Source organism: Tuber melanosporum, assembly GCF_000151645.1.
Source record: "Tuber melanosporum whole genome shotgun sequence assembly, scaffold_55, strain Mel28".
Lineage (NCBI taxonomy): Eukaryota > Fungi > Ascomycota > Pezizomycetes > Pezizales > Tuberaceae > Tuber > Tuber melanosporum.
Window position 1 is genome coordinate 558428 of NW_003299101.1, and position 8461 is coordinate 566888.

General features: G+C 48.4%; 3 protein-coding genes; 2 read left to right on the forward strand and 1 right to left on the reverse strand.

The window, feature by feature from the left end:
* Positions 1 to 911: 911 nt before the first annotated feature.
* GSTUM_00009349001 (uncharacterized protein) lies at positions 912 to 3879 on the reverse strand. XM_002840644.2 has 5 exons: positions 2898 to 3879; positions 2772 to 2847; positions 1504 to 2714; positions 1421 to 1428; positions 912 to 1366 (listed from the first exon to the last, which is right to left on the reverse strand). Exons 1-5 carry the CDS (start codon positions 3390 to 3392, stop codon positions 1033 to 1035), a joined length of 2124 nt encoding a protein of 707 aa, XP_002840690.1. The 5' UTR covers positions 3393 to 3879; the 3' UTR covers positions 912 to 1032.
* A 689-nt stretch (positions 3880 to 4568) lies between these two features.
* GSTUM_00009350001 (uncharacterized protein) lies at positions 4569 to 5729 on the forward strand (the record flags this gene model as incomplete). The annotated part of the gene is made up of 7 exons (XM_002840645.1): positions 4569 to 4674; positions 4739 to 4844; positions 4901 to 4994; positions 5058 to 5145; positions 5198 to 5341; positions 5395 to 5539; positions 5597 to 5729. The coding sequence occupies 7 exons, from the start codon at positions 4569 to 4571 to the stop codon at positions 5727 to 5729; spliced, it is 816 nt and encodes a 271-aa protein (XP_002840691.1).
* A 647-nt stretch (positions 5730 to 6376) lies between these two features.
* On the forward strand, positions 6377 to 6883 carry GSTUM_00009351001 (uncharacterized protein; the record flags this gene model as incomplete). The annotated part of the gene is made up of 2 exons (XM_002840646.1): positions 6377 to 6592; positions 6644 to 6883. The coding sequence occupies 2 exons, from the start codon at positions 6377 to 6379 to the stop codon at positions 6881 to 6883; spliced, it is 456 nt and encodes a 151-aa protein (XP_002840692.1).
* Positions 6884 to 8461: the final 1578 nt, after the last annotated feature.

The window sequence follows — 8461 nt, forward strand, 5'->3', positions numbered from 1 at the left end:
TCGAGTGACTTCTGGTGACGGCAAAGTAATGTAATGTCCCTCACCTACTTAGGGCCTGTTTGGCTCGCTGTGATTTGAGATAGTCATGATTTAAATCACGATTTGCAAACCACAACAAGCTGAACACTACTGAAATTTTTGGAAATTCTAAATCATAATTTGAGTTTATACAAAATGATAACCACCGAATCAGTTTACGTTAAGTATGATAATAATAATATTATTATTATGATTAAATTTTTACCTCAACAAAGTACTCAGGGGTATCATACTCAAAAATAAAAAAAAGACATTCATGGCCCTAAAGCTTCAAGTCACATAACATTCTCAAATCGTGATTTAAAATTGTAATCTGAAACCATTATCTGAAAACCCTACTGAGCCAAACGCCAGACTACAGTATCTCGAATCACAGCAAGCCAAACAGGCCTTAAACCATCAGTCACCACACCAGTAAAGGATCAGCCTCATTGTAAAAACAACTGATTCGAGCACACACAATATATACCCGTTTTCCTTCCTGTTCATCTCGATTAGGGAGGAAACCTCCGGAAAACTGGTGAAAAGTTGTCGTAAACGGGTATCTCCAAACCCTGTCTGGAAACCATGTTGTGTAAACTGACCTATCATGACCTTTATGGATGGGTTGCGTGAGCGGGTTTTGGGACATGCTATTGGCCAGCAGTATCACAAACTATTGTCGCCAACCATGGCATGGAGATAAATTACTCGCAGTCTACGTCGCGCGAACAGCCCAAGTCTACAAAAACCAAAAGGGAGAAGATTGAAGGCGTCTCGCAGTGCCAAAGGATTGGCAAAATCCCCTTTAAGGATTTCCGGAAAATCACCAATCGCAGTCATTGATAATTCAGTATTCCGGGCTCTTCTGAATGTACAAGGCGATTGAGCGATAAGTTGTTATATAGGTTTAATGCAAGTCCTAGAAAAGGAATCTCTCACTATGAATAATGAAACGTGATTGTGCTAAAATGAACCACTACCTACACTTGATCAACAGTCGCTACATACATCTCAAACCGAGTCCCTAGCCCCAGCGCCGACAAGTCCCTCAAACAGGCTCGCAATTTCTAGAACTCTTGCATCAAAGCCACCTCTTCCCAAGAAAGTAATGGAAAACGGCATCTTTTTCTCGTCTTCCATGTAGTGTCCTGCCGGAACCGCGATGGCGCACAAATCTAAAACATTACCAAAGTGCGTGAAGGTTCCCAAACGGGAGTTTATTGCGATGGGATCTTTCAAAACTGCAGAGATCCGAGGATGGAATGGGGCAGTTGGGACTATCAGGACGTCGATATACGACGAGTGGGAAGGGTTGAAGAGCGTGGCGTTGACCTTTCTTGTGAGCCTAGAGTTTGTCAGACTACCCGAGACATAAATTTGGAAGGAGGATAGTAGATACCCGGTCATCTTTCTCATATCCTTGTATACTTCTGCAGCACTAGTCCCCTTTTCCGATGCGTTCTGGAGGATCTCCCGGATCACCGGGTGCAACTCGTCCCTCTCCCTTTCCACCCATTTATTGTCTGGCAAAGCGGCAAGCCGCTCATTCACTAAAGCGCCGTCATACAAAAGCCTTCCAGCTTCTTCAAAGAGTCCCCAGTCACCTTCTTTAACTTCCCCCCCAATCTCGTGGAGGCCCCCGATAGCTTGGTAAAATAGTTTCCGATATTCTGGAGAACACTCTGCCACGGCCTTCCTATCCGGGATGGCAAACTTCCACCTCTTCCCACCCAACGCGTCTACCATCGGTAGCGGTAGTGATCCCGGCATTTTCGAGTATGGATCATCTGGATCATATCCTCTAACAAGATTCCAGAGTTTTCGGACATCCTTTACACCTCCCGCTGACGTGACCATAAATGATAGGCAGTCTAGCGACTCACAGGCATTCATAACCCCGCTGAAGGAAACAGTACCCTTTGTAGGCTTCCACCCAACCACGCCGTTAAAGCCTGCTGGAACGCGCCCAGACCCAGCGGTGTCAGTGGCTACGGCAAAGGATGACAATTCCGCCCCTACTGAAACCGCAGATCCCGATGAGGATCCGCCAGAGACATGGTCCGGGTTGTAAACGGAAGCAGGGACTCCGTACGGGGAACGGCAGCCGGTCAGGCCTGTTGCAAACTGGTCCAAGTTGGTTTTGCCAATGTAAACAGCACCCAGGGATATCAACCGCGAATATACCTTTGAGGAGCGCGATGGTATATGGGCGAGCGGAGGACATGCTAGGGTTGTTGGAATCCCAGCAACGTTTATGGAGTCTTTCAAAGTGAAAGGTACGCCGTATAAGGGTGGGAGATTGGCGAGGTCCGGGAACCGTTTTTGAAGTGATTCGGCGTAGGATATCAAAGCTGATCGGTCAACGAGGTGTATAAATGTTGACTTTGTTTGACTGTAGTCCTCAATTCTAGCGTAGAGACCAGTAATGACCGTGACAGGGGGTAGTCCAGATCTGTAGGATTTCCGAAGAGCAGCCAGGGTTAAACGCCCATCCCATATTGGCGGGGTTGATGGGGGGCTTTCGAGACCCAGATCTGGAACGGGAGCGCCCGGGGAGGGTACCGAGGCTAATTCTTTTAAGAGATTTGGAAGAGAAGAGACAAAGCCGAAGAGTCCCTGCGACCAATGGATCATGTTTAAAGATGGCGCTTGGAAGCTATCATTATATCCGGCGGCGCATTCCTCAATTATACCTGCTTCTTGTGAGATCTCGAATCCCAATTTTTCACAACTGGTCTCTGATGACTTACAGCACTCAAATCCGCGGTCATTGGCTTCCCGCACCGTGGTTGTCACGCAACACTCAGTTGTAACACCCCCGACAATCTTGCTTCTGTTAACAAATGATCATGATGACGGGTTATGGAAATACGCACCAAATGTGTGATTCCCCATCCGACTAACTCTTCCGACAAATTTGTATTCCAAAATGCTCCTTTTCCAGGTTTATCCACAACCACTTCCCCTAGCTTCGGTTGGCACTCATCCACAATATCATGCCCGTGCTCCCCCCTCACCAGTAATCTTCCCAATTTCCCAGGGTCCCCTATAACCTTTGAATGGTTGGTTCCAGGTGCAGATGCCTGACGATTCAGCTTTGAGGATGGGCAATCGGAAAGATCTGGGAGGTGCCCTTCGCGAGTATGGAAGATGGGAAGTTCCAATTCACGAAATGCTTGAAGAATTCGAACACAATTAGGAACAACCGCCGTTACCGCTGCGAGATTCATCCCAGACTGTATATCGCCGAAACCCGAGGGGAGGATAAAGTCACGTTGAAGATCTATCAAGAGAAGAGCAGTCGAAGAGAGCGGAAAGGTGTATGGATAGGGCTTTGCTTCAATTGTGATATTTTTCGGGAGAGCCTCCATCACTTTCTTTGGCTTGATATCCTCCCGTTGGGGTTTGGAGTGTGGGGACCCAATTTTGAATATTTTTTGATGGTAACTCACTCAATACTAATCTCCGGACGAAAAGGCGGACTGTTTTCCTCTACTGTGTGGAAAAATTGGTTGCCAATTATATAGGAAAAAGACGGTACAAGACAGCTGGGCAAACCGGTCCAAAGGGGCACCAGGTGGTAGGCTAATGTCCACAAACGCAGAGTTCCAATGCAGGGGATCTGCCAAGCGGGGCAACAGCTGTCATGACACCGGTATTCCTTCCTGGAGCCCCGGTACCCTTGCTTATCGTCGTAGAAGGTGACTTTTTTACGTTTGAAAACCTTGGGCTCGGATTGATTGGGCAGCAGTGATCACCATCCTTTGCTCTCGCGGGGGTTGAACGGTAGTATCGAGCTATCCGAGCTTCGCGTAATATGTGAGCCCGAGTTGTTGATGGGGTATGGTATTCATGGGGGTTGGTGGTATTGGAGTGGAGGAGGAAAAAAGGTAGCCAAGAGCGGGACCTGAAGAAGGACCAATTCATGTGTGATGGTCTGATGTCCGTCCCCGTCGGGCCGAAGGCTTGATTGGGGGTGCGGGGGGGATGCTAAGCAATTCTTATCGATAGTCACCTCAATTCAAGCGAGACTAACCCAAGACCGGCGAACCGGCGAGCCTCCTAATACCATACCACGCGACACGCCTAATAAATAAAGCCCCATGACACTAGAAAAGTCGACCAGATCAACTCTCACTAACCGGGCCGCCGGGTCTGGGAACTTGCGTGAGAAAGACCTGCCGCAGGGCTGCCGGTGGGCCCTTGAATCGGAAACTCTCCGATCAGGTTTGATCTCAGCATTCCCAGCCGCAAATAATGTGCTGTGGGGTCTGGATTGGCGTTTTCTTGTGCTTGATACGGCGCGGGGTTGCTTTTTGGAGTTCTTCCCGAAGAAAATAACAGCGACTATGTGCGAGTGGCGTCGCCGAGGGAATCGGAGACTATCGCGGTAGGGATGGGCCGGTGAAGTGAGAAGTGAAGAAGAAGAAAAAAGACATCTGTAAAGGACTTGTATTTAAGTTACATGTCTTCTTCCAGACTCCTTTAATTTGGGACTGTTCAGGAACGCTTGCAGATACGGTACCTGAAGAATCAAACCTCCAGTAATGCCTTTCTCATCTTCACTGACCTTCGCGAGAGTGGTGCCCCACCTTCGTCTTCGTCTCCCATACAAAGCTGGCGCATATGGAACTGCCAGATGGAGCAACAAAGGTCAGGGCTCTCATTGCCCCCCCCCCCAAAAGACCAATTGATTGACGAAGGAAACCCGAGATAGATCTCGACCCAGTCCCGGTGGAATTGAGGACATGGGGAGGTCTCGACTACTGGGCATACTGGTGCTCCAACATGCTTGCACCACCGCTCGCCGCAACAGTTAGCACGTAAGTTACCTCCTCTTAAAACAAATCATCAGAGATGTTAAGCATGGAAACCATAGTGTAATGTCACTAGGATTCACTGCGAGAGAAACCATTCCTATCGTGTTCTTCGGCTTCATGATCTGTTCTGTTGTAGTCACATTGACGGGCAAAGTCTGATTCTCTCGCCAACGGCTTCAAATGTTTGAGAGTACCGGCTAAGGGAAAGGGGTGAAGATGGGTGCAACATATCACGTAGCGTATCCAGTGATTGTGAGGTCCACGTTTGGGATGATTGGGAGTTATCCTGCTATCGTGATCAGAGGTACCCACTATCTTGGGAACTTTGGGGATGGTTCAGCTAACGTTCTGGATAGCTTTTGTGGCTATGATGTGGACTGCCATTCTCTGTGTACAAGCTGGCGCCTTCTTACAGAACTGCATAGAAGTTATTTGGCCTTCCTTCAAGAAATTTCCCAATCACCTCTCCGAAGGTGCTGGTATTGATTGTAGGTCATTTTGTGCAGCGCGCACAGTTCACGATGGGGGTGATTCTAATTGCACTTTCGCATAGCTGCTGGGTTGCTCTTCTTCTTTCTGTATTGGATACTCCAGACGATCCTCTCCTTAATGCCTATCCAGAAGCTCCGCCTCCTATTTCTGGCAAAAGCAATCATCGTTCCACCAACCTTCCTCGCTCTCTTTCTATGGGCTGTAATGTTTGTCCCCATCACGATAGATGCTTTACCACTCATAATATCTAACGAACTGTACAGAGTAACACATGGGGGTGGCCCCCTTGTAACGGGAAAATACGTCCTCACAACTCCAATGAATACGGCCTATTCCTCCCTGACTGGTGATCGGCCTTATCTCTTCTATGGCAGTAAACATGCCCGATTTCGGTAGATTTTCCAAGAACGGTCTTGCTGGCGGTCACCAATATTTCGCATTGCCGATTATTGGAACTCCGAGCGCACTGACACCTATTTTTGTCACCTCCGCACACTCACAAATCTGGGGTAAATTCGAATGGTACATGCCCGCAGTCATCGCGAAATTCGATAATCGAGCAGCGAAGTTCTTCACCGGGGCAAGTTTCATTTTGGCCACAATCGGGAACCAAATAGCTGCTGGGTAGGCTTTCTCCTTCAATAGTCCAAGAATTGCACGAGGGGCATGTAGTGATTGTGGAATTTTTGATTTTTTTTGTACTCGAGTCAATACTGATAGGTCGCTTGTTTCATAGTTCTTTCCCTTTCTCGAATGGTAAGGCTCTTGAGCTGTGCCTCTATCTCTATTCCTCAAGACAAGACATCTCTCACCACTCATAAGGAATGGGTACTGACTTAAAAGCAAGATGTCAGCGGAATGGCACCGCAATACATCAACATCTTCCGCGGAACGCTATTCATGTCAATTTTTTTGCGTCGTCTCCGTGGGTAACCCTCCATTCCTTCTCCCTACTCTAGTTACACCCACATAGCTAGACACCCTGGAATATCATCAAGAATGCCACAGGCCTGCTGTCCTTTCTCTCCGGCTATAGCTGTATGATGGGGCCGCTAGCTGGGACCATTGTTTGTGACTTTTACCTGATCCACAAGCGTAAGTTGGATATTCGTGAGCTCTACAAAGGTCACAGAATCTACTGGTACACTTACGGTGTGAACTGGAGAGCCTTTGTATCATTCCTCCTCGGATTTCTACCAACGCTACCTGGTTTCGCGCATAGCATCGAGAAGACACTTGATGTTGGTGATGCTTGGAAGGTTTGAATGACCTCTACCCTCCGTTCTACAGTCATACTAACGGGTGTCTAGCTTTATACATTCGCATGGCTTTTCGGATTTTCTGTCGCTGTCGTATCGTATTATATTATTTGCACCTCTATCTCCCCGCCGACGGAGAGCTTGGTGGAGTTTGCTGTGTTGCCGCCCGGTAAGGTTGACTCATCTCTAGGGACTACGCTCGAAGAAGACGTAGCTAGTGATCATAAGGTTGAGGATGTCGCAATTGGGGAGAAGGAAATTATTATAGAGAGCAGAGACTCGCCTGTTTGATTCTTTGATAGTGTACTTCACATGGGATCCCATACTTGTTTATCTGATGAGTTTTTGTTTTGTTTCCTCTATTTCCGCACTTTTTTCTACGCAAATTTCCCTGTGACTGGGACTTAGCAACGTCGATCGTGCAGTCTCATCAGTACAAAATATTATTATGCATTTATGACCACAAGAAGCACATCTCATAAGCCCTACAAGGTACGAAGATGCACAAATTATCCCGTTCGTCAGATCCATCTGGGTATCCACTGATGTGATTGTCCCCCGAGTGAGGACCTAACTATGGAAACGATAGAATCAAAAAAATTATTATTGTGTACATCTCGTACTGACAGGCAAGGTAACAGTGCTGCGATGCGTACTTAGAAAACGCGGAATTCACCTATCAGATGAGAAAACCCCTCAAGTAGAACAGTAAACCCCCTGAGTTTAAACTCCTAACTCACCCCCCTTCATCTCACTCCCTCACATCACTCCCGCCACTACACATCAGCCCCCCCTTCATAAGTACCCGTTAACCCCCAAGCAGAAAGTCAAAGAACATGCAAACACGAAACCCAAGAGTCCTAAAATGAGGTGTAGGGTCGGTACCCCCTCGATGCGATCATCCACTTGCTCTCCCGGAGGCCCCGACTCCCGCGGTAAGGTACCTGGCCGAGAAGTTTCAGTGTACGAAGGTGAGTTGTTCGGCTAGCTTTCGAAATAGGGTGGAGGGGGACTCGAGTTTCTTTCTCGTGCTGTGGGTGCGGGTCGGAGGTCCTCCTGGTGAAGGGTTGATGGTGTTTTTTTGTGAAGGGTCTGACATGGCTCGCGCGGCGTGTGGGATTACCGTGCAGACTTTGGCTCGCCGTGTTACCGTATTCTATGAATGACCGCCAGATTGGGACCTGGGATCGGACGAACCGGTAAATTTGGATTGCTTTTCTCTCTCTCTCTCTCTCTCTCTCTCACTCGGAACGTCCGCAGTTTCCACGAGCAATCCTCTCAACGGTGAACTGCTTGGCCGATTTATTGTATCGATATCTTGTGCACGACTGGTGCTTGAGTACCGGTAATACACTTTCGAAGGTGTCGAGGGTCAGGCTGCGAGGCGCCCCGTTCGGTATCATACTTGATTCCCCGCGCGGCACTGTATCACAAACGCCGATTTTTTCTTTTTTATCACAATTTCTCTGATGACAAAACCCCCACTCGCGGCTCAAGTGGGTCAGCCATGCATTTTCTTCCTGCTCGGCTATCGGTACTGTACTCTGTAATGCCGTACGTACGGCCGGAGATCTCCTTGTGTCGTAGGGAACCCTTGGGAAATTCCCTGAGCATTTCACCCTGTGGCAGAGACCGGGTCAGAAACACAACGTGAGATCACATTCAAATCGCAACCGGAGTCGGCACCAGGATGACCGAGTTATGGGGTAGCTGTAGGGCTACAGGCTTGAAGAGGGGATGGATATTCCGGCAGCAAGCAAAGGCTGAAACCCTCATGCTCGCCCTACCGCATCACCCCCGGGGGTGCGAGTCGAACGGGGTCGCGTGAGACGACCTCTTTGTGTGCAGCTAGCTCTCTGCGCTGACGAT